We start from the raw sequence: 24,920 nt of genomic DNA on the forward strand, positions 1-24,920 counted from the left end.
TGATCGATAGCATAACTACACCCTAACAGATGTGAAGGATATTTTGAGAATCTGATCTGACTATCCTACATTTGAAGGGAGACAGTCATGAGGCTCTCATAGAGCTTTTTCCATTTCTAACTTCTTTCATCAAAGATTACCTTATACAAAACACAAGACTTACATAAGACAGATGTTTTAATCTTCCAGACCAATACTATTAATACTTGAATTCTTAAAGAGTTTTCCCTAATCACTAATTAAGATGGATAAACTTCATTTTGTCAATATTCAAATAAAATCAGCCTTTTGGTTTTGGAGCAAGCATGGGGGGGGGGGGGGAAGGGAGGGAGGAGGAAAAAAAAACCAGGTTTGTTTTCAAAGGGTAAATCCTTTCAAATTTATTTCTTATCATACCCAACCGTGGTCTGTAGAACACTGAATATAAGAGACTCAATTATGCTTAAATTCAAAAGACCTCTTTTTCCAAACAGCTGTTCTCTTATATACAGGCTGTATGCAATCACAAATCTCTTTCTAGTTATATATGGTGTCCAAGCCTTTAAGGAATAATGCGCAGAGTTCTAACAATGATGTTGTGTTACATATTACAATTCAGTAAGTTAATTGAAAGTATCTGCACACTTTAAAAAAAAATTTGCCCAAGTGCAGTTTGGTAATTAAATCACAGTGTCCATAAGCCTCAGTGATCTATAATCCATATATTTGCCCTAGGAACCATTGCTCTCTGATGAATTCAGTGAAGTGGACTGATATGGACCAGTGGAAGTGACTATTCCTCTTACTTTACAGACAGAAACAAGTAAACAAGGTAGCATATTTCATGCCAGACCACGCTTTGTCCCCCACCCTGTTCAGCATTTCCCTCTGCAGTAACCGAGAGACTTTGATGGTGCTCATTACCTGTTTTGAGGCTGGGACTGAACTCTTGGCTAGTCCTGGGAGGCTGGAAGGCCTCCGGGGCTGTCTGTGCTGGAAGGGTTCGATATGGAGGAGGAGTCAACTCTTCATCACCAGAGAAGCTCCTCCGCACCCCACCTGTCATGGGTAGGCTCGACAAACTGACAGGCTTCTTCCCAACTGGTATCTTCCTCTCTAAACATCAAGTCAAACTAAAGTAAACGCTTGGGTCAAAGTGAATTAGATAACTCAGACTGGTCACTGAGAAATGTCTGCCTCATATTCAGCTTTGGAGTCTGGAAAATAAGATTCTTGATGTGAAATTGCAAAGTTCACTTATTTTGGGGGATATTAAAAATCCCAACTCAACTTTTTTTTTTCCTTTTAATCTCTGCATTCTAATTGTTAAAGAAAGTGTCCCAGCCCTATTCCCTTTTGTCATCTACCAATAAAATAGGAGCACTTCGAAGTGTTACTGCAACAGCTGCATTTCACAGCCAACACCTGATCTCCTGATCACATACTGAAACAATTTTTGGTTCTAGTTCAGAAGTACAATTATTAGATATCTATAGTGTGACAGAAATGTTTGTTTGTGAACCAATCTCACTTAAAAAGGACTTTGTTTTTTTCCTAATTCACTACATATAAAATCTTTACTATGTAGACCACCACAACTTACCTAGCACTTCTATAGTGCCTTACAAATGTTAATGAGTATTCTAATTTGGAAAAACAAACAAACTTGTTTTTTCTAAAAAAAAAAAATCTTCAAGTTATCGGATAACACATCTTCATTCCATAAGTTGATTTTCCCTCCAAACGCTGAATTTATTCCTGCCTCATCATATAAGAAAACCCTACTTTGTTTTCACCTCCAAACAGAGGCCCTGGTTCTGAAATTAACTTCTGGGGGCAAGCCCCTGTGCCTGGGGGAACCTCACTGCAGAATCAGGACCTTAAAACGCTATGACAGCATTTCAGCATCACCATTGCTTACACTTGTTCTCAAACCTACATTGATGAATGCTAAGATATTGCCAGTCAAATCAAGTAAATGTACTTTGGGCTAACACAAGAAAATGGCCCTCAAGAAAGGTCTGAAGTCAATGGGCCTATTCATGGTAAGAGAAACATATGATTAAGTTTCTTGTTTAACCAGGGCACAGGTGACTAAGGGTTGGCAGGTCTGGCGCCTCAGTTTGTTCTTCTAGGAAAGAAGTGATGCAATCAAGCAGCAGGTTGTCTATATAACCAGAGCTTTAAAAACAGATAAGTCACATCATCTATTAAGTGGCCTTAGAACAAAACCAAATACTAGGAAACAGTCAGTACTGGTGCATACTGTAAGCTACCATACTATTCATTAACTGTCAAAGGAAATTGATAACTTGTCATCACCGCCGTCTTTAGCGGCACAATATTTGGTCACAAGAAACCAGTACAATATTCCATCCATTTCAAGATGACACTGAAACAGAACTGTCTCCAAAACATTACAGGAGCATGCACAATGTTTTTAAGTTTGCAGCATTTTCCTTATTTGGGAATTATTGCAACCTACATCAAAACACACTGGCAAGATCAGACACAATTAGGAGCAATCCATCATCTCATAATTACAGGGTCCTGTCCCTTCAAAAATCCTGAGAAATTCTGACGTGCTATAGTTCCATTTTAGAACAGAATAACCGTCTACCCAAGGTATGTGCACAACAAATCCAACCTGATCTTCCCTACTATGAATAAAAAGCAAGCATCAGTGATGGATATACTGATGGATGAGAATCTAGTGACTGACCTGAAGATGCAAAACCGCAATGTAACTGTTACGTTATTGCACATGCACACAATTACACATAAAGCACATTGGATGTTATCACTGTAAACTGGTGTCACCACAAAATATGAATGCTGGATATGAGCCTACAGTAGTAGCAGAAAGTTCTGAGGAGTTAGAACCATATGACCTGATAACTGGATCTTTCAATGAGCCATACCAATCCTAGAAAGGATAAGAGTCATTTCTTTACAATCCAGACGTTAGTGAAAGATTCACTGCTCTCCATTATAAGCGGGTTGCATAGCAACATACAATTAAGAAAAGATGAGGAGGTTTATTGAAGGTAAGGCCAAGCAGGACGCTGGCTGATTTCTGTTCCCCTTTTGATTATCTCCTTTTTCAACATGGAGCCTTTTTAGGATAGATTTTTAAAGCCACTTACAGGACTAACTCAGATTGTATTACTTTACACATCAGTTAAAAAAAACCTATAAAAAGCTTAGATTACAACAACTGAAGTCAAACGTGGATTTTTCAAACAGACTCCAAAATCCAGTGTCAACGCAAATGTTAAATAATAAATATTAGAAGTTATAATTTTTCTTATGTGCCTCCTTTATATGAAGTGGGCAACAAACACAACAATTAAAAAAAATATTTTTAGTACTAAATGTGCTTATTAACTCCTTGTAAAACACATTAAAAAAACTACAAGAAGCATTTTAGCATTTATTTCCCCCAACCTAACATTTAAATGTTTTGAAATAAAAGCAAGGATGTCATCTCAGCACCAATGTATTTGCTCTTAGGAGCTTAAAATATATATATCAGACTTTATGTAATATTCTTCCGGGGAGGAGAAGGGGAGAAACATTACACTGTGGGACCCATTTCCAGTTATTATCAGAGGGGTAGCCGCGTGAGTCTGGATCGTAAAAAGCGACAAAGAGTCCTGTGGCACCTTATAGACTAACAGATGTATTGGAACATAAGCTTTCGTGGGTGAATACCCCCTTTGTCAGACACATTTCCAGTTAAATTGCTCCCACCATTCAACGCTAAATCAGGGATTCACTAGTACCTGTACTACTGTTCGCATTATTAAGATATTTTGGAACAATTTGGGACTTTCATTCTAGTTCACTATTAACAGAGCTTCATTATCTCAGGAGTTCACTATATGCATGTCCAATGGAACCAATACTATCAGCGTACTCCTTCCAACTGCGTGGACCCATTAACAATCTGAAATATTGCATTAGAAATGTTTCCAATACCCATTGAAAACATTCAGCAGAATGACTCAAGCCATTCTAGAATGCAATATGAGTAAGTGTGAGTACTATGCATGTAAATAATAACTCATAGTAGTAAAAAAGTTACTCAGGATGTGTGGTAGTTTCTTGTTAAACCCCAGTATTTTGGCTGTTTTTGCACAGTGTGTGTGTGTGGGGGGGGGGGGGGAACACAGCATACTAATACCACAGATTTGTACACTTCAAAAAAATGTTCTTTCCAAAACAAAATCTCTTCCCCACCCCCCCAAAAAAAAGTTACAACCGAAGACTATGGAAAGAATAGTTTCTCCTTGACATTATTATTTGCTGAGACGCAGCACTTGTGCCACTGTAACTTATCTGGCACATATGAAAAACCGGAGGCAGCCAATTACAAGAAGATGTTTTCATGCCCTTGTCCTCTCTTCCCCTTTTGGCCAATTAAATAGGTTTCTTAGCTAAACAGCCCACCAGACTCTTCTCCCCACCCCATGTCACAAATCCACTCCAGGTTGGTAAGAACAGAAGAATCTCAATCCCCTTAGGGCAAGAGTCTGCCCTGGTAGCATTAAGCGAAGGAAGTTTCCTTTTCTGTCACTCAGTCTGTTTTCAGTGTTGTGTGAAGCAATGGTTTCCAAATAGCTTTAGGGAGACTTATGGTGGAGAGGGGGACAAAGCAAAAAGGAGAAAGATTGAGCAGACTCTGCTTACCAAGCTCCTCTCAGCCAAATCTGAAGTTCTCCAAACAGAAGTACATCAAAATGCAGCACAGAACTTTTACTATGCAGTGGCAGGGTCCACACAGCGAGTTACGGCATGGCAAGCTAGTGCACTGTAGATACACACACTGGCAAGCTGTGCACTCTCCATATCAACAACCACCTAGAGCTTTTTCCAGACAATATGAGTCTTTGAAAGCCCCTTGGAGTGTATTACATCTTCCTGTTCCCAGGCTGGGCATTTAAAACAATGCTATGCTATGCAAAGATCTTACTGCTGACGTACAATTTATAACCTAAATTAATCTTAAAAACAAAACAAAAAAAACCCACCATACTGAAGAAGATCATCAGAACAGTGATGTCACCAGGTAACATAAAATATGGGAGGGGGCCATAAGTAATAATCACCACCAAGACTACTTGAGAGTAGCAAGTCTTAACAAGTGACCAGAGGAAGGAGATGACAAAATAGCATTGGGGGGCGGGACTGTACCAGTTGTTTGCTATTCCTTATTGAAGGCCCCACTGCCTTGCTGCACGCTGTCTTTTTGGAAGACAAGAGCAGCGATCTCAGCCCTTCAGAGGTTGCCTAGAGAGGCCTGCCAGAATCAGCTGCTGATAGAAACCAACAAGACTTGGTCCTCCATTAGAAGGGCCAGGAGCAAGCAGAGGTCCACCAGGACCGAGCAGCCCAGATAAAGAGAACTGGCTACCTCTTTCAAAAGCCAGTTCTGGATGAGGCTGTGACAGAAAAGGAAGGCTCTCTCTATCTTGACCAGGCCAGGTTTCTTGGGTTAAGGGCCTAAATGACAATACATTGGTGGATCAGTGAAGGACTTTTGTCTTATGTTATGAACTTCAATGCTGACATGGACATTTAGAATTAGTGCCAATTTATGTTCTGTAAAATTAAGAGGAGTCCTCTCTGCGGGACATTCTGGCACAGGCAAGCCAGTGATAACTGGTACTAGCAATGAAATGTCCAAATCCCCTTTCATCACAAAGGGGATGATGGAAGACTTACTGAGGCTTTCAGTACAACAGCAGGCCCAAACTGAACAAGAAGCTCAGTGGACTGCCAGCAGCTAATCCTGGGAAACTTCTCTGTGGAAGTTCTCAAGGTCTGAACTTGTTGCTCTTCCCTTCCAAAAAGGGCAGGGTGCACCAGGGCAACAGGGCCTCCAGTAAGGAACGACCAAAGTGTCGTGCATCCTGTCACAGGTATCTGCACCACCAGGTTAAGGCCTCAGGGAGAAAAACAATGCAGATTTATGAAACATGCATGTGAAGTTAAGAAAGTTATGAAATTCTTTAAGAATTTCCCTCTGTGGCTAAGTACGCACAATGAGGAAACTGGGAGTGGGATCAGTCTTCTGTTCATCCCAGGAATGAGCAACTTTTTTGTTCTTGAATTAATTGTACAAGATCATCCAGGTCTTTTAGAAGGCTTTGCATGTCCTCAATTGTAAAGAAATTTGGCCAAGACTTCCTGCAATCTCAGTACCTGTTTTTCACAAGCCAGGCCATGCATTTGAGAAAATTCTTGGCATCAGAGACTCAGATATTGTTGCAAGAGGTCTGGCACTTTGAAAATGTAAGTGATCTCTGATCACCAACTACTGTGAGTTCAGCAGGCCTTACTGGGTAAGAAGATGAACACTCCTCTATTTAGTGCCCTTTGTATGCATGGTGATTTATGTGCACATGACGTGTTGCCCACCAACAGGAATTTAAGAGGGCATTCATATGAATAAAAAGGTCATTTTTATGCCTCTGGCTGCCACCCTTAAGGCCTTGAAAACTTGTTTAGATTCTTCAGAGAGACAATTCACCTGACAATTCCATAAGAAGGTAATTGAAGGAAGAGTTTATGTACAGGATCATTCCACCTGATGGAAAAGGCATTTGGTTGATGTTGTATCCCCATTCACATATCTGATGCAGAATCACTGTACTTCCAAGGTTGCCTTGGGAGGCAAAGACACCTACCTGTACAATGACCTTACAGCTTAAGCAGAGACCAAACAGATAGCCTCTTTAGGATCTTTTTGTACTAGATGTGTGCAGATTCCTTAGAGTGAACCAAAATGCACTATTATTGAGCTAGACAAACATATGCAATGCTCTAATGTAATCAATGAATTCCTGGGTTCAGTTAGAAAAGCAAAACCTCTTTCAGAAATATCCTGGATCTTAGGCTGTTAATTTAAAAAACCTTCCCCCTCTCATGCAGACTCCCATCTGAGATACAGATTTTTTTCTTTTGCTTCCTGGTGTGTTAGAAAGGAGAAACTATAAAAGACTTGAGTCACTTATCAAAGGATGGGGGTACATCCTGCATGGATGCTCTAGTCAGGTTAATTCTGTGTCCATGATAAAACCGAGTTCGCAAGGGTTGCCTTCTCCATTCATTGGTAGAAGAAGATCTGTTATGTCTTCCTATTAATGCCTCTGCTATTGGCAAACCTCAGAAAAGCGAATAGACCCATTAGGCCCAGCCAAATATGGCTGTCAATACTGCTGCAAAAGACTAAAACAAGCACCAATAGTTTGAGAGCCAAGTCTCAGATTATCACTCAGAATCAGGCTATCTTGCTCTATCTCCACCTATGAGCCCCAACAGCTCAGTTTGTGACAGCACAGTAATCAGCAAGCTTGATGTCTATGAGCAGAACGAGATACAGTTCAAAGCTGAAGAGGTCTGTGATGATGTGTAGTTATGCCCATGTGACCTCTTGCTTAACAACCTTCTTCATCCACCTAAGCCTTAAATTAACTATGCGGAAACATTTAGCAAATACTATGGCCTATCACAAACTAATCAAAAGATAGACTAGTGTCTCTATATAGAAACTTGTTGTCAATTTTGAGTGAAAATGTTCCTGGTGGCAGTGATTTCAGCTTGTACAGCAAGTTAAGGTCTGGTCCAAGCAACTGAGGTACCTTACATCAGATTTTACAAGGTAAAAGATTCCTCTCCACAATGGTGCCAAAGCTTGCTAACATTCTTCCTATACCATTTTCAAGGGAGCATTCTTCTCCATATGCTCAGTGGCAGAGTCCTTTGGGTTTTACCTAGTCCTTGGAAAGCCCACCTAACTTTTTGTTTTTGACACTCTGAAAGGATGATGGGCCCTTTAAAGTGAGATGGGTTCAGCCCTACATGGGACCCACTCAGCTCATCTCTCCAGGTGGAGAAAAGGAACAATGTCACATGACAGGGAGGACATGTGGCTAAACCAGGTCTTTGGGGTGGAAATAAAAAACAGAAGCCGATGGAGAGAAGGAAAGAATCCAGATAGCTCTCTTCACAGAGACTCTCCTTAACTCCCAAGCACAGGGCCTCAGGAGCGCAGAGAACAGGTACCAGCTAGGAAGGCTCGAACAGGACTATGAACCCTGTGCCAAGGTTGTGAGCCTGCTAGGAAGGCTGGATAGGAGTTCTTATGAACTTAGTTAATAAACCCAGACACCAAGAAGGGGTGTTACCTGACACATGCAAGCTTATGTTGAAGTTACTGGGGAGCCCAAGAGGGGGAAACTGAGGCAGTGGCTAGTCTGAAGATAAGTGAAATAGGGATCATTGCTACAGACTCCAATTAATTGAGCAGAGCTGTTGCCAAAAGAACTGCATCTAAATGGATGTCTGATTGTATTTCACACTGTTGTAATGTGGCTGGCCTGAAACTAGAGAGGCAATGTCAAGGCTCACTTAGTCGGAGGTGTATTTCCACAACAGATACCTACAGTGCAGCTGGACGGCCGTCTCACCACACATTGACAAAACAGTATTGCTTACATTTGAGAACTCACCATGTTACAAAGCTTGTTTTCAAGACAGAGGGAAGCCAAATACTCCCATCTTTGAAAGACGTTTATTTCAGGGTGCTCCTCATTTTAAGTTATTTAATCACTGCATGAAATGTTGGTTATCTGTCTCTTTGTGCATAATTGAACTTCGTGGTCCACTTAAATGTTTATCTTGGTCCTCTTTATATATTAAGAGATACTAGGCATTGACCTTGTTATGATTGTCTATTGCAGCCTCACCAACTTTTTCTTCTGGGAGATTCCTCTTCCATGACTCATCATTTTTTATATCAAGAATCTACAATAGTGAAATACAAGGTTGGTGTTTAACCAAGAAACATGGATCTAAAATCATCTCATTTGTAATCAAATATAATCAAAACACTGTTTTCTAGTTATTTATTGAAAAGGATTTCTGATAAACTCAAGAGCTGCTCTGCAAATGCTAGCTATGAAAAGGGTCAAATTCAGTAGGTAGGTCTTCCTAACGCTGTCCCTTCTCCCATCACTGCAGACTCGATTTTTCTGCCCAATGAATTTTAAAGGAATATCAGAGCCTCAAAGAGACTAGAAGAGAAGTTTGAAGTATGAGGTTACAATCCTCGTCAGGAAGCGTTAGTAAAAAGTTTTCAAAACTTTCTGTGGTGAGCTTGCAGATCATACCTACCACATACAAGGTATGAGGATTAATGTTTGTAAAATTTGCTAAAGCTGGCACACCCTATCAGCAAGAAATTTAATTTTGTACATGCTCTTGCGTAGAAATATTTTGAAATCCAGGTTTTTCCCAGTAAAATCCTGACAATTTCACTACAGAGTAAAAACGCAGAACCAGACAACCTGAATGGATTGAACTGCAAATTAGAAATGTTGTGTGTGTTTAAGATACAGATTGTGGCTGCAATAACAGCAGTTAATTTGATTAATTTAAAAAAAAATGTTCAAGCTTACTAGGAACTTGCAAGTAGTAATAAGGGTCTTTAAAGCATATAGAAAAGAATAAAAAAGAACTCCCCAAAACCCAAACACCTCTTTCCTCCAAAATGGATGTGCCAAAGGTAGAGTTTTCTTAACTTTAGAAGTATTCAATGCTTCACACTTCAATGAACTCAAGATTACAAAACAGTGAACTGGTAACTCCTCAGGAAGAGTTTTGAATAGACCAGAGTCAGACAAGATAGAGCTTGATGATCAAACTTGGAACTTAAGCCTGGTGATAAAGCCTAGACTCAGGGCTCCATACCCCGGATCTCTTCCAGCAGTATGTTAAGGGCTGTCATGCAGCTCTTAAACACCTATGGCTTGGTCTACACTACGCGTTTAAACTGATTTTAGCAGCGTTAAACCGATTTAACGCTGTACCCGTCCACACTACGAGGCCCTTTATATCGATATAAAGGGCTCTTTAAATTGGTTTCTGTACTCCTCCCCGACAAGAGGCGTAGCGCTAAAATTGGTATTACCATATCGGATTAGGGTTAGTGTGGCCACAAATCGACGGTATTGGCCTCTGGGCGGTATCCCACAGTGCACCACTGTGACCGCTCTGGACAGCAATCTCAGCTTGGATGCAGTGGCCAGGTAAACAGGAAAAGCCCCGCGAAATTTTGATTTTCATTTCCTGTTTGCCCAGCGTGGAGCTCTGATCAGCACGGGTGGCAATGCAGTCCCAAATCCAAAAAGAGCTCCAGCATGGACCGTACGGGAGATACTGGATCTGATCGCTGTATGGGGAAACAAATCTGTTCTATCAAAGCTCCGTTACAGAAGACAAAATGCCAAAGCGTTTGAAAAAAAAAAATCTACAGGCTACACAGTGCGCATGACAAGCGTAACGGGAAGCCAGAGACTCAAATGGACGCTCATGGAGGAAGGGAGGGGGTACTGAGGACTCCAGCTATCCCACAGTCCCTAGCAGTCTCCGAAAAGTATTTGCATTCTTGGCTGAGCTCCTAATGCCCGTAGGTTCAAAACACATTGTCCGGCGTGGCTCAGGGAATAGCTCGTCAATTTACTCCCCTCCACCACCACGTGAAAGAAAAGGGAAAGAAATCGTTTCTTGACTTCTTTCAATGTCACCCTATGTCTACTGAACGCTGCTGGTAGACGCGATGCTGCAGCACTGAAGAGAAGTATCCGCTCCTCTCCCCTCCCTGGTGGCAGACGGTACAATATGACTGATATCCGTCGTCACCATCAGCCCGTGAGTGCTCCTGGCTTGCCTCAGGTGAGGTCGGCCGGGGGCGCCTGGGTAAAAATAGGAATGATTCCTGGTCATTCCCAGTAGATGGGACAGAACGGCTGGTAACCATCCTCATCATAGCAACAGGGGGCTGAGCTCCATCAGCCCCCTCCCTTTCCTGTGTAAAGAAAAGATTCTGTACTGCCTGGACTATCATAGCAGCGGGATGCTGGGCTCCTCTCCTCTGCATCGCTTAATGTCCTGCCTGGACTATCATAGCACCGGGAGGCTGCTTCCTCCTCATTTTATCTCACTAACAAGTCACTATTTCTTATTCCTGCATTCTTTATAACTTCATGACACAAATGGGGGGGACACTACCATGGTAGCAAAGGAAGGTTGGGGGAGGAGAGAAGCAACGAGTGGGGTTGTTGCAGGGGCACCCCCCCGTGAATGACATGTAACTCATCATTTCTGCGGGATCTGACACGGAGCAGCTGTGCTCTCTGATACACTGGTTCTCTAGTACACTTGCCCCACATTCTAGGCAAGACTGACTCTATTTTTAGAAACCATAAAGGAGGGATTGACTCGGGGAGTCATTCCTAGTTTTGCTTTTGTGCCCCCGGCCGATCTCAGCCAGGGGCACCCATGATAGCAGCGGACAGTACAGAAAGACAGATAACCGTCATCTCATTGCCAATTTACACCGGCAGCAGATGGTACAGAACGACTGGTAACCGTCTCTGCTATCATGCAAAAGCAAATGAATGCTGCTGTGTAGCGCTGGAGTATCGCCTCTGTCCGCGGCATCCAGTACACATACGGTGACTGTTAAAAATAAAAAAGAAAGCTGAACGGGCTCCATGGTTGCCGTGCCATGGCATCTGCCAGGGCAATCCAGGGAAAAAGGGCGCGAAATGATTGTCTGCGGTTGCTTTCCCAGAGGAAGGAATGACTGACGACATTTACCCAGAACCACCCGCGACAATGATTTTTGCCCCATCAGCCACTGGGCTCTCAACCCAGAATTCTAAGGGGCGGGGGAGACTGCGGGAACTACGTGATAGCTACGGAACAGCTACCCACAATGCAACGCTCCGGAAATCGACGCTAGCCTCGGACCATGGACGCACACCGCCGAATTAATGTGCTTAGTGTGGCCGCGTGCACTCAACTTTATACAATCTGTTTTATAAAACTGGTTTATCTAAAATGGGAATAATCTCGTAGTATAGACGTACCCCAAGTCTGCCGACTTGTGGGGAAGTCATGTCCTGTGTCAGGAAAATTGCCCACTTCCTAATACAAAGGCCTCGCTGGCAGCCAACATGAAGGCAACTGGACTGCAAAAGAGATGGTGTGCAATCCACAAGAATTAAAACGGATATATTTGCATTCTGCCTTCTCTTACAGTTAATTTTGTCCACTGCATCTTCAGCACAAAGTACCAGCTGCTGTTACAAAACATCTCTCTCCTGCACCAAAGAAATACCACCTCTTGCCAAGGAAATACCAACAATGTGAACAGAGGCAATGGCTTAGTGTTCCAAGCATAGCTAGGCTGCCTTCTAACTAGTGCCTCTTATTACGACACTATAGAATCAGCCCTTCATTTTTATTAGGCAGATAAATGAACTCCTCTCACTGTATGTGGGTTCTTCTCAAACACTTTTAAAGTGTCAGCTCTGATTGGATATTCAAGATGTTGTGGCACTTACAATTATTTTATTTATTTTTTTAAATAAGGAGCTTGTCCTCAGTTCTTGTCTAAAATTTATCGTCCCACATAAAAATTTGCCATGCACCATGGGTTGGTGCTATCCTCCACTGCTCTCTTGCAGAAGCATCCAATCTTTTGAAAAATGCCTTGGCATCCTTTGGAATACAACGTGCAACATGAATTTAAGATAAATATAGATGTATCTGATCTCCAACAAGACAGGGCAAGAGAAAGCACAAAGTCTTCTTGTGACAGGCTGTTTCCTACTCCCTTCGTTACAGACAGAAAATAGCTTTGGTTTGAAACAGAGTCATGGAAACAGGACTAGAGGGGGAAGAGAAGGTATATCATTGTAACTTAAAAATTAAACAGATTTGTTTGAATTTTTGAAGAGAATAATTTTCGACCAGGGAGACACTACCAACGTGGGAAGAATTTGGACAGTTGTTAAATCCCTAGTTTTTGTTTTGTTTTTTTTAAAGTACCGTATATACTCGTTCATAAACTGAATTTTTTTTTTAGTAAAAAAGGGAAGCACCAGGGAAGGGGGTCGGTTTATGAACGGGTATAAATAGGGAGAGGTGGGACACAGCCCCTCCCCCCACCAACAGAGGGAGTAAGGAGAGGCAGCACAGCCAGCAGAGCCAGAAGGGAAGAGGTGGAGCCAGAGTCTCTCCACTTCTGGCTATGTTGCTCTCCCCCCAGCCTCCAAAGCAGCTGCAGCTCTGAGGTTCGCAGGCTGCAGCCATACTGCTTGGTCCGGCCCACTGGAGCAGCTCCAGCCAGGCCAGAGAGATCCTCCCCAGATAAGGTGGGAAGGGATGGGATGGAAGAATGTGGGGGTCCCGGGCTAGGGGTTGGGAGGTGTAGTCACAGGGGTTACTCCCCTGATTCCCAGCTTCTCCCCTCCAAAAACATTTCCCCACCAGTTGCTGTCCCAGCCCATCAGGGTAAGCAGCTGGTGTGCCAGGACACTTTGTTTACTTGGGTTTACCTCCTGCCTGCGGACGCTTGAGGTAAACAAATCATCTCAGCCCACCAGCGGCTTATCCTGATGGTTCAGGAGCCAAAGTTTGCTGACCCCTGAATTATAGGGTTGGCTTATGAATGGGTTATACACATTTTCCATTTTTACTTATCCATCTTGGAGGGGTCAGCTTATAAACAAACCGGTTTACGATTGAGTATATACGGTAATACTCAACTGACAAGAGTAGTCAACTATAGCAATACTACTGAGTACCTTTGTAAGTAACATTATTAAGAGCTTCCTACAATTGCCCAACACTCATAAAATTAATAAACTTGTCAATTTAAAAATTAGTACTGTTTTGCAAGAGGAGACAAATTTTAGTTTTATAAAGTAACTGAGAACGATAGATTGCCCTCGGATTTCTACATCTCATTTACCTTCTGCTTCAAAATAACCTGGTTCTTATTTCTATAGCTTTGCTATACAGAGTTAAAAACGAAGAGCCGTGCATATATGAGCATTTTGTTCAAGACCACCTTACTATATCTTCATGTTTATGCAGAATTCCTTACCTAAAATTGGTTCTAGGAGTATCAAAACTAATTTAACTTATTTGTCCGTGTACAATATACACAGAAAAGTTATGAACAGTATCAATCCTTTCAAAACCACTTACTTTCCATTTGGTTATTTTGCTGCAAGTTATAAAAAAATAACATTTCTCAATTAATAAAAGGCCTCCTTTTATGGCATACTGCACCTTTAAGCATAACACTTATTTCATGCACAAGCAACATTTCCAACCAGAATAATTTGAGACAAATTGCACAACAACTTTCTAACAGCTGGGAAAGGCATATAAGCACCACTTTGTCACCCACTTTTCTTGTGTCCTTTGTACTGTTGTGACTTAGCCTTTTTCTTTTGCTTTGACGAACTTGACTGGCTATCTCTTGCTGCTGAAAAATATTAAGAATTAAAATTTTGAATTAATGATTTGGGAAAATATTGCACAGTCTTTCATGCTAAGGAAAATTCACAAGAAAAATGTTTTCCTCAATGAATGAATAAGTGAATGAATGAAGACAGAGCTTATGTCAAACAGAACACATTCACATAGGAAAAATCCTCTACTGGAACTGCATCCATTCCAGTAGCCCCTGGAACACAAATTATCCATATCATGTTTCCTGACCTAAAAGACTACAAAAAGTCATCTCATCCATCGTTATGGGACAACATACACCTGCTGCCAGGGTCATACCTCTGCTCCTTTGAGCAACTAGTTCTCATAGCAATTATTTTCCTGACTGGAGAAGTATAGCTGATGCATCATAAAACTGAGTCTTGCTGCCACTCGGATTTCGCATAAAGCAAGAAGAAAGTTGGGAGAAAGAAGGAAACAGAAAAAGATTAGAAAACCAGACACACAAAAAAGAAGATTTACATATGAAAAATGGACACACACAGACAAATTAAGATATCAAAAAATTCACACTATAAAGAGAGAAATTATTAAAAGAATGGAAAGAGGCAAGAACAAAGAATGAAATAAAAATAAGCACTGGTAAGGCAGACTAATAGCAAAAAATTAAAAGAGTAAACTAAAGTAAAACATTTCAAATCAGCCATAACCTGTAATACATATTTTTATATTACAATTAGTTTATACTCCTCCAGTATGTCCATCTAAAGAAAGAAGAAAAAAACAAATCTGTCAGTTGACAGAACTGATTTCATGTATTCCTGAACGCCTGCCAACATTTAAAGTATTCAAATCATAAGCTGCCAGCTACACTAAAGAGAGCATCTGGTGTTTACATATTCACTCTCCAGGCTCTGGACAGCTTTAGGAGACTGAAAAGCCAGGTACGGACATACAAGCAGGCTGTCTGGGTTCTTTCAATTAAATCAGTGCATACTACAAGATCCCATATTGCAAACAATTGTGCATGTGAATAACTATGCATATGCATAGTAACTTTATGGATTTAAATCAAACACATGTTTGCAGGATCAGGGCCTCTTAATGTAAAGTGCCATGCAAACTCATTGTGCTATAAATGATGAGTAATGTTATTTAGGCCTGAGGCTTAGGCAGTCTGCTTCTTCTCTGGTCCAAACATCTGTTAGCCCCAGGATTAAAAATAAACAGAGCACACCCATGCAAATACTCTGAAGTGCTTTATCAGTTATACAGTGAAACCGATTAGAATGGTGTGCATCTGAGAATTAGCAAGGATCTAGTCCATTTTTTGTTGCTGGTGGCTACCCAACCCCAAAAAGGTAAAGTTATGAGAATGACCACACGTGTATAAACACTGGAAGGCAACTGGTAAACTTTAGATTTAAAAAGATGCAAGAGGAATCATTTACAAATGCAGAGCAACTTACTTTGTGGTGCAGGAGGCTGTAGTTGATATCCAGTTAATTGGCACCACCCTACAGGATAGAGGTCAGGGGACTCGCAATCCACCCACTGGTCATATTCTTCTTCCCAGCCATCAAAATGTATCCTCAATAGACGATGGATGATGCGGGTTACTGTGGCCACACATACAAGGCGCGGTTCCATAAGATCTACAGCCTCCAGTTTCATTCGAATGTGAAACCCATGGTTTGGAACTTCCTGAAAAGGAAAATGAAGTAAGACAGCCAAATATCAGGAAACCAAGTCTAACATCTTACTCTACACGAAGTTTACATTCTTCACGGGGGCTGCTGTTTCAGTCAAGTTTAATTTCAAGTGGCATTATTCAGATGGTGAAAGTGAACATGGTGGAATACCAAGGCATCATCTATGTAATTTAATGTGCTCCTATTTTCTTCCATAGTAAGATTTTTTTTCCCAGAGTCTGAAATATACAAGCTGAATGCACACAATTTTTTCTATTTCTAATAAACAATTTCCCAATTTCCATTTCTACAAGATATTTTTCAAAGCATACTCACATGGACTTTGAAAAATCACTGTGTCTGGTCTCGTGAACAATTAGCACATACGTGAAGAAGCATATTTAAGACAGCTGAAGAGACTGATTAACCTCATGGGACCAAGCAGGCAGGAATTTACAGCACAAAATCCACTGTAAATAGCACACATGCCATACAGTTGGCTTTACCAATGATTTATCTTACCTTATTGAAGAGTTTTACAGGTGCTGCTATAGAGTCAGTTTCCCTGAGGTAGTCAAACCATTTGAAAGGGAGTTTTGCATAACCTGTGAATTTTAAATAGTACCTTCGTACATCAACTGCAAATTTTGTTCATTTAAAAACAACACTGTTAATGCTACATTGTCACTAAAAACACAAAGAAGCTAAACACAAATATCAAAATATTTTTCTCAATTTGAGTTTTTGCTCCATATTGGGTTCCATATAAATCAAACAGAGAAGAAAACCTCTTTAAATACTATAACAGCCTTTTTATAATGATGCGACTAAAGACAAATCTGCAAAATCATCTACTCTTTCCTGTGGGAAAAAAATAATTTTCTCCTTGAAATGTTGGATTTGTTTGGAGAAGACTGGCCAAAACACAAATCAGTGAAATAGTGTTTTTAAAACAGAGATCATAGGGTTAGAAAACACAGCAATGTAGGTAAAGAAGGGCTTTTCTCCACCTTATAAACTAGAAGAGACATAACTGTTTCTCAATAATGTATTTAATTTTGGTTAGTCTATTGAATTTGCATGTGCTAAAGAGGACAGTTTTGGGGCGACTTTTCCCTTCCACCAGCTTCTTAGACCAGAAAGTCTCAAATTTTGGCCCTTGAACCAACAATTGTTTGCAGATTTCTTTGTGGTGGTCTGTAGAATTAAACATTTTGAAAAAGAAAGAGGTGATGGGGGCTTGGAGTGATGGAATGGAAGACAGTCTCCACAGGATCTCACTAACAGTGGTGTGCAGAATAATTAAAAAAAAAAAAAAGAGAGAGAGAGAGAGACACACTGTTTTAATCCAAGCTGCCACTTTGGGCCACAGCTCAATATGACAGGGCTACGTCCTCTCACACATAATTAAATTTCAACAACAAACTCCGGTCCCAATCCTGAAACGTGCCAAGTGTCCTCAACTTCCACTGATGTCACTGGGAGCCGAGAGTGCTCCACGCCTTACAAGATTGAATCCTATGTTTTAAGGCTCCTTTTTTCCACAGTTTAAAATGTCAAGCTAACAAGGTGAATACAGAAAGGGTGGCAGCAAGCCAAGTTTACACCACCCTCACGAACTGACATGTCTGATTGGCTGTAAATTCATCAAGACAGCAGGGCAAGAGGTACATAAGAATTTTTTTTGTTAGCATACAGAGATCTTCTGACACAAACGTTCAATAATTTTTTTACAAATGTTATCTAATTAATCCTCATAACAAGCTTATGGAAAAGATGGGGGCAGAGGAAGGCCATCCCAGAGCTAAGATTAGAACTCAGGACTTCCAATTACCATAATTTAGCCACTAGAAGACACCTCTCACAGGTATTAAGGGGGCTCTGATCACTGTAATAATGCATTTGCTTCAGAAATAATTTAACCTACTAAGAAGGTTAAAGTTCTAGAACATTCTTACTGTTTGTTAGTCATACACATAAAACTAAATTTTACAAAACTGAATATGATTTTTAATAATAGTCTAGCAATGGATGATACAGGACTGCTATCGAGAATTCTAAAGAGAGAAAGGGAAGAAATGCAGACAAAAGCAGAAAAGCAGGAGAGCTGCCACGATGTAAGAAACAAGGCAGCATATTAAATGATATTAACAGAAGTTCACCTTCTGTTGTAGGTTCAGTAATTGAAGAACAAACATTTACTCAGGATTCTTCAAAGATACGCATCTATCATTTATAGTGTATTGGTCATTTAAAAGTCTGGTTTTACCAGAGTGTATATAGACATACATTTTGTCATTATTAAATTTTCATTCTGTAAATTACTCCAAAAACTCTTATTTTTTTGGAAGTGGTAGAAAGTTGTTTTTTGTTTGTTTGTTTTTTAAGTCACAGGATGAACTATATGTTTTTGGCAGGTCAGATTATCCCCATGATTTTCTCTGCAGTAATTCCACTGAATGTTACAGCTCCAGTAAGCAAGGGTAAATCTGCTTAGCTATGGATGCGCCAAATGCTAAAAGACCAAACAGATTCATATCAGCTAACAGGAATGCTATGAAATGTTTTTCCTTTTGTTGCAGGCATGACTGTCAATACACTCAAAATTCAGAAAATCTCTGCACTCAGTGCCAATAGAAGCTTGCACTTAACCAGTAATATAAGCTCCCCGCCACCTTCCAATAAGTTAGAGATTTTGAATGAATAGGGACAGAGACAGAATTCTTACAAAAAACTAAACAACCAGTGAGCACCTATCATCTACTATGATGCAATTACCTATCTCTCCCTTTATATGAAGCTAAAGTAATGTAATAAAGTTTAGAGATGAAGCCAACAGAAAACTATCTGCAGACACGTCTGATGGTGTTCAGGCAGTTTTGCTCACAAAAATCATTCCTTAGGCCTTGTTCAAAAAATGAACCCCTACCACTCCGATGGATACTGGTATGAAGGATAAATTTATGTGCATTTTAGCAAGAGAGAATAATTCATCATGCCTGATTAATAAATCTGCAATACTTTACAATGCTTTTAATATGGACAATTGCTCTATCATAATTCCAGTCTTCTGCAGGCCCAAGACTCCCTAGCACTGATATTCTTGAGATAGTTCTGGAAGTGCTCTGCATCTTACTCCCCCCACTGCAGCAATAATTGATGCTGAATATAAATAATTTTACTCAGTAAGAGTTTAGTTACATAATGGCCATATTCTACCTTTAATCTTTGTGTAGTCAAAACAAACCTCATTTTATTTGCCCATGAATTAAAGAAACATTAATTGAGTTTGATATCCCTGTTTCAGACCATTTTAAGTAGTGCAGAAGTTTCTGCTTGAAATCAAGATGGTTCTGAAAATGAAATGAATGCTGCAAAACGATTTAAGAAACGAAGAATGTGATTATATAGAATACCACTGAAAAATAATCAAAATAGAAGTTGGTCAGAATAGTGTAAATACCTCTGGGTGGAGTTAGCTCAATCGCATTAATTTCACAGAAACCAACAGGGAAAATAGAAGGGGAGGTGGCATGGTAACAAAACCAGTCAGACCCATCTGCTGCTTCTGAGCCATCAATCCCGATCATTAGATATCCATCTGCTAATACCTTTGGAAATAAAAACAATATTGTATATTAAGCACCTTTATACCTGTGAAGGCCAGGCTAGAAATTTAGTATGTCACGTTTCAAAGTGGAGTAAGAAATTAAACAAATGTAAATATGTATAAAGAACACTGTCAACTTAATCAAAGTCACTTCTCTCCAATATTTCTTGTTGTATATGCTATTGTGAACATTAACTGGCAACAATAATAGAAGAGCGAGATTAGAGACTATTTTAGTTTTCAGGTTTTTTCCTTTGAGTATTTGACAGCGCTTTGTGTAGTATCAGTTTCACTCTATCTTTGTATAGTTAGTTTCCTTTGTAGTGTGTGACGGTCTTCCACACACAGGAAAAAAAATAAAAATATTATATATAAAAAAATAACAGTAAAAAATAACAGTAAAATCAGAAACGTTGGCAGGAATATTTTTAGGCAGATGTATTATCCAAAGCTTTTGTGAGGGATTAGATTGTCTGCAAAATAGCCAGATGAGAACTAACAAGATGTTCCATTGCACATTAATTTCACAGGCATACTGTTGTCAATCAAAGTTCAGGCGGGAATTCTGAACATTCGTGAATGCCACATACAGGTACTTTTCATCTGCCGCTATAACAATCAACCATTCTTAATACCCCAGTAACAGGAAAGCAGCTAATGAATGGAAGCCACTGGTAAGCATTCACAAATTGCACACATTATCCTTTTATTGGAAGGGGTGGATGTGGAGGGAGCAGATGAGAGTACATGCAGTTGACCAACACATTGGCTGCTTTTTAAAAATCTTGATTTAAATAAAATATCAGCCTTTATTAAAAAAAAAAAAAAAAAAAAAAAAAAAAAAGTGTTTTTAGCAGCAGTATTGATTACAGAAGACTGGAAATTGGATTAACAGGATTCATGTCCCATTCTCCCACAAAAATTATAAATTCATTCTCTTACCTTCCTAATGGTTGCAACACATATTGCAGACAGATTTAAGGGATCGATAGCTTCCAATTTCATTCCCTCCTTGAACCATTCTCCACTTGGATCTACTTCTTTTACCTAAAGATTCATACAACAGCATTACACAGCTACCTGAGGTGACAAAAACAACATAACCACACCCATGAAACAAAGTTTGCAGCAAAAAGACCAAAATACCCTTCAAACTCCCAGTCAATTTACTTACATCAAAATGCTTAACAGCACTCTTTTTTTTTTTTTAAAGTAATTTCCAATAGTGACAGACCTCTGTACAGTAATTTGGTATAATTTCTCAGTTATGCTTTGTCTTCAAGTGATGAAAAATTCCTCTTCCAACTCTGAGTAAACAATCTTAGCGTTCTCATTAGCAATCTTACCTTTGCAAATAAGTGTGGCGGTGCATCATAATGTCCGTCTTGTTTCTTTGTAATATCTACGAAGGACAGTTACATTATTAATCAGCAAATATTTATGAAGAGACTAATACTACCCACCCTCAAAACAAAAACACCTTTTCCTAACATTGTGCCACTTAAGAGAGTCATAACTTTACAAACATATAGACTTCAGGCCCACAAGGAGGTCACAGCAGTATGCCACCTAGACAATTTGGGAATGGACCTCAAATCATGAAATTTTTTTAATTTTTTTTTTTTTTTTTTTTTGAGGACACTGTTGGACAAGAGATAAGACAGCATTCAGAGAACACTAATACCCAGAAGGCTTGATTATAGCACAAGTGTCAGTGAAATACACAAGCTTTTGCAGAAGTTTGACAAGTGAAACTAGTTTGCACTCTCAGAACAGTTAAAGCAGAGAACTGACAAATAGACTCATACACATAAGTGACTTAAAAGCTTAATGTAATTAAATTTTGAAACATCTTGGTATTGTAGTCACGCTGTTTGTTACCTCATTTTTGTACTAGAAATTCTTGTTTTTGTGAAACATTTTTGTAGTGTGGTGAGATCCATAGCTCTGATTTAGGGTCCTATAGCAGAGGAGCAACAGAGTCCTGTGGCATCTTAAAGACTAACAGATGTATTGGAGCATAAGCTTTCGTGGGGTGAAGTGGGTATTCACCCACAAAAGTTTATGCTCCAATACATCTGTTAGTCTTCAAGGTGCCACAAGACTCTGTGCTTTTTACAGATCCAGACTAACACGGCTACCCTTCTGATACTATAGCAGAGGAGCCGCCTGATCTTTGCGTCAGTTTGTTGCTACTGATTGGATCTGCTTCTCTGAAATGAATTCCAGCAGCTTTGTGAAAAGCTTTTATGTCCATTTCCAGGAAGCAGTCCTGAGCATGATTTCTTTTAACGGCTTCCCTTTTATTTTTATACTGATTTCAATGAAGGTTTCCAATCAGTAATAAAAATATTGATATTTTAGTGTCCAAAGCTGGTGCAACATGGAGCTTTTTTATTCCTGTTCTATGTTACAGATGAGTGGCTTACGTGCAAAGGAGCAAAGAGAGTCTTAGCAACAATGTTAATTTATCATTAAAAAGAGGACATAAAATATTTAAAAAATAGAAATGTTTTGATTTTAGGTGATAAAAACTCCACTACACATCTGTCAGCCTCTATTTTTCTGTCCCTCTTCTGACAACTTCTGCAATGCAGTTATATGTTGCTGTACAAAAATACGAAGCATACCCAAAGGTTGAGGTCAGAGCAAAATAAACTGAATTAAATCAGTAACACAAGCGATACTTGTGCTGACTTTACTGTAACACGTAGGTGGTGGCAGCTGGTGGGGCTGTGCTGTGTAATTCCAGGGTGCCAGCAGCAAGACATGCTAAATACACAGAACATTGGGCTTCGTGCATAAAAACCCTTGTTTACACTAGCTTATATTGTAAACATTCCTAGATATGGTCTCATGGATGGTGCCTCATTGAACTTTACCCAAGCTCTTCCAAACCCTGAAGGAAAAACACTGATAGTTTTTAACTAAACCACATGGAGCGGAGACGTAGTGGCTGAAAAAAAGTCTTGATTAACACCAATGCATACGTTTTTGAAGATATAATTACTTGAATTAGAAGCTTTTCCAGTCAGCTTGCTCCTTTTAGCCAAATCATTGCATGAAGTATCTTTCAAGTAAGCCTCTACTGCTTACAAGGCATCTTTGCAACACAACTTGCTTACCAGATCTTTTGAAGCGATGTCCTATACTTCGGGACCAACCAATGTGATGAATGAGTGGGCTGTACATATGGCACCAGAAATCATCAGTTTTGTCTTCACTTTCTTCATATACCAATCTTAATCGTCCTCCAATTACACTATCTACAACCGCTACCCGTGTTCGACAGAGATGCGTTTTGTCAACAACTTCTACTCTCATGGAAGGTTTGAAAGGATACTGCATACTTTCTGAAACCTTAAAATAATAGGGAAAATGTTTAGTCACTGTCATATTAAAGCACCTTCCACCAATTTCAGTCTCCAGTTTCTTTGCTGGAAAAGCCAAGCGGTTGAGAACCGCTGATGTAATCACCGAAGAAAGAAAAATGGGAGTAGCTGCAGTTCTATCTTCCTCCACAAGAGGGGCCAAAGTGCTATTACAAAACAGTTCAATTCCTCACACAGTAATAAGGCTGTGTTTACATTACATGATTTATATCACATCAACTTACCTTCTGAGAAAAGTCAGGAGGAAGAGTTTTGGCACCAGTAAGTCGCTTCACGAGAAAAGCTTTCCAGTTTGTGTATTTGTGTTGGATTGCTGTTGAAAAGGAAGGGAAATAAAGTTGACCCATTAGAGATACAAAGTTAAAGTCAGGATTTGTAAAACAATATAAAATGATTGTTAAAATACTGAATGAAAATATAAGAATAATTAAAACATATCAAAAGCCTTAAAGGCTGAATTCTGCTCCAGTTTCACAACTGTATGTGTGTATATTTTGGGGCAGAAGACAACCTAAGACTTTAATAAAGAATAGATTAAATAAAACAGAGTATGCTTTAGCAACTGATTAATTTAATTACTTAGGATCTGATCTTAATGACCCTTATTCACATGAGTAAGGGCAGGGAGGGATAGCTCAGTGGTTTGAGCATTGGCCTGCTAAACCCAGGATTGTGAGTTCAATCCTTGAGGGGGCCACCTAGGATCTGGGGCAAAGTCAGTACTTGGTCCTGCTAGTGAAGGCAGGAGGCTGGACTCGATGATCCCTTGGGGTCCCTTCCAGTTCTATGAGATAGATATATTAGAGAGAGATACACCTATCTCTCTCTCTCTCTCACACACACACACACATATATATAATTTCCTGTGAAGATCTGCAGGATCAGGTCCTCATTGACCCACAGGCAACAAGATTTATTCACAACTTTAGATGCGATTCATAAATGAGAGCCGCATCTGAATCACAATGAATTCACTTAAATGTAAAAGATTACAATCTCTACTACTGAATCAGGAGTGCTAATATTTACATACTTCTAGGTGGGACTAGAGGCTTCCCACTAGTTGCACACCAGCCAACTGGGTGGATGTCAGACCCACACACGTTGCACCAGAAGTCAACACTTGAATCGTTTTCAAACCCCTCATATCTCAGCAAAACATTGTAGCCTGAAAGAGAGCAATCTCATGTTTAAACGCTATAGCTGAGTGAGGTTATAAAAGATGAATACTATTCCATCCAGCATAATGTATGTCCACTGAATTTTTTAGACTGTATGATTCAGAAAGCATCTTGCCTGACTTGAAGGTATTTGGTATCAATGCAAAAGAATAAAAACATTCTGAGGTACTATATATGTGTATCTTATATGGTAGGAAAATGTGTATATATGACCTTATAATTAAAGATTGTTGTATTGCATATACAGAGGAAGTGCGTTTAATTATAATTTATGCAGTCCTTGACTTTTGAGTGTTTAGCTATGTAACCTTTAACTTTGTAAAAAAAGATCAGTAGTGAAGTTTATGAGTTCACTGATCTGGAGCTATTTGATTTCATATTTCCTTATCCCGAATCATCCATAATGTGAGGAAGCTGTTCCCTGAAAACTGGGCCAATGCAAAACAGGCCCAACTAGCAGAGTTTAACACCTGAACAGGAGAAAAACTGAGGAGTTTGGAAGCTCTGCAGGTGGGAGTTTCTCTCCCTTAATACCTCTGCAAGGGTAAAGATTCATACTTAATCTGTGTGTGGTGAAAACCATTTTCAAAGAAAACTGTTGATAGTGGAAACTTTTATGTAGACATTTGCTAAATGAATACTGTATATACTCATTGATAAGCTGAATTTTTTTAGTAAAGCATCAGAGAAGAGGTTGGCTTATGAACAGGTAGAGACAGGTGGAGAGATGGGACACAGCCCTCTCGCCCCC

General features: G+C 39.8%; 1 protein-coding gene across 8 annotated transcripts in view; it reads right to left on the minus strand.

Annotated features, from left to right (window-relative positions):
* MBTD1 (mbt domain containing 1) overlaps positions 1–24,920 on the minus strand; it is a 62,403-nt gene that overhangs the window by 14,642 nt on the left and 22,841 nt on the right. For 7 of the 8 annotated variants that reach the window (XM_050920122.1, XM_050920119.1, XM_050920118.1 and 4 more), the window contains 9 exons: positions 24,022–24,156; positions 23,213–23,301; positions 22,722–22,956; positions 20,943–20,998; positions 20,539–20,643; positions 19,450–19,597; positions 16,509–16,591; positions 15,765–15,999; positions 14,252–14,329 (listed from right to left, as the gene is read on the minus strand). In XM_050920122.1, coding sequence (XP_050776079.1) covers positions 14,252–14,329; positions 15,765–15,999; positions 16,509–16,591; positions 19,450–19,597; positions 20,539–20,643; positions 20,943–20,998; positions 22,722–22,956; positions 23,213–23,301; positions 24,022–24,156 — 1,164 coding nt within the window. The remainder of the gene's footprint in view (positions 1–14,251; positions 14,330–15,764; positions 16,000–16,508; positions 16,592–19,449; positions 19,598–20,538; positions 20,644–20,942; positions 20,999–22,721; positions 22,957–23,212; positions 23,302–24,021; positions 24,157–24,920) is intronic. The other variant, XM_050920116.1, reaches the window with a different exon arrangement.

The sequence above is a fragment of the Gopherus flavomarginatus genome, chromosome 12 (assembly GCF_025201925.1).
Source record: "Gopherus flavomarginatus isolate rGopFla2 chromosome 12, rGopFla2.mat.asm, whole genome shotgun sequence".
NCBI lineage: Eukaryota > Metazoa > Chordata > Testudines > Testudinidae > Gopherus > Gopherus flavomarginatus.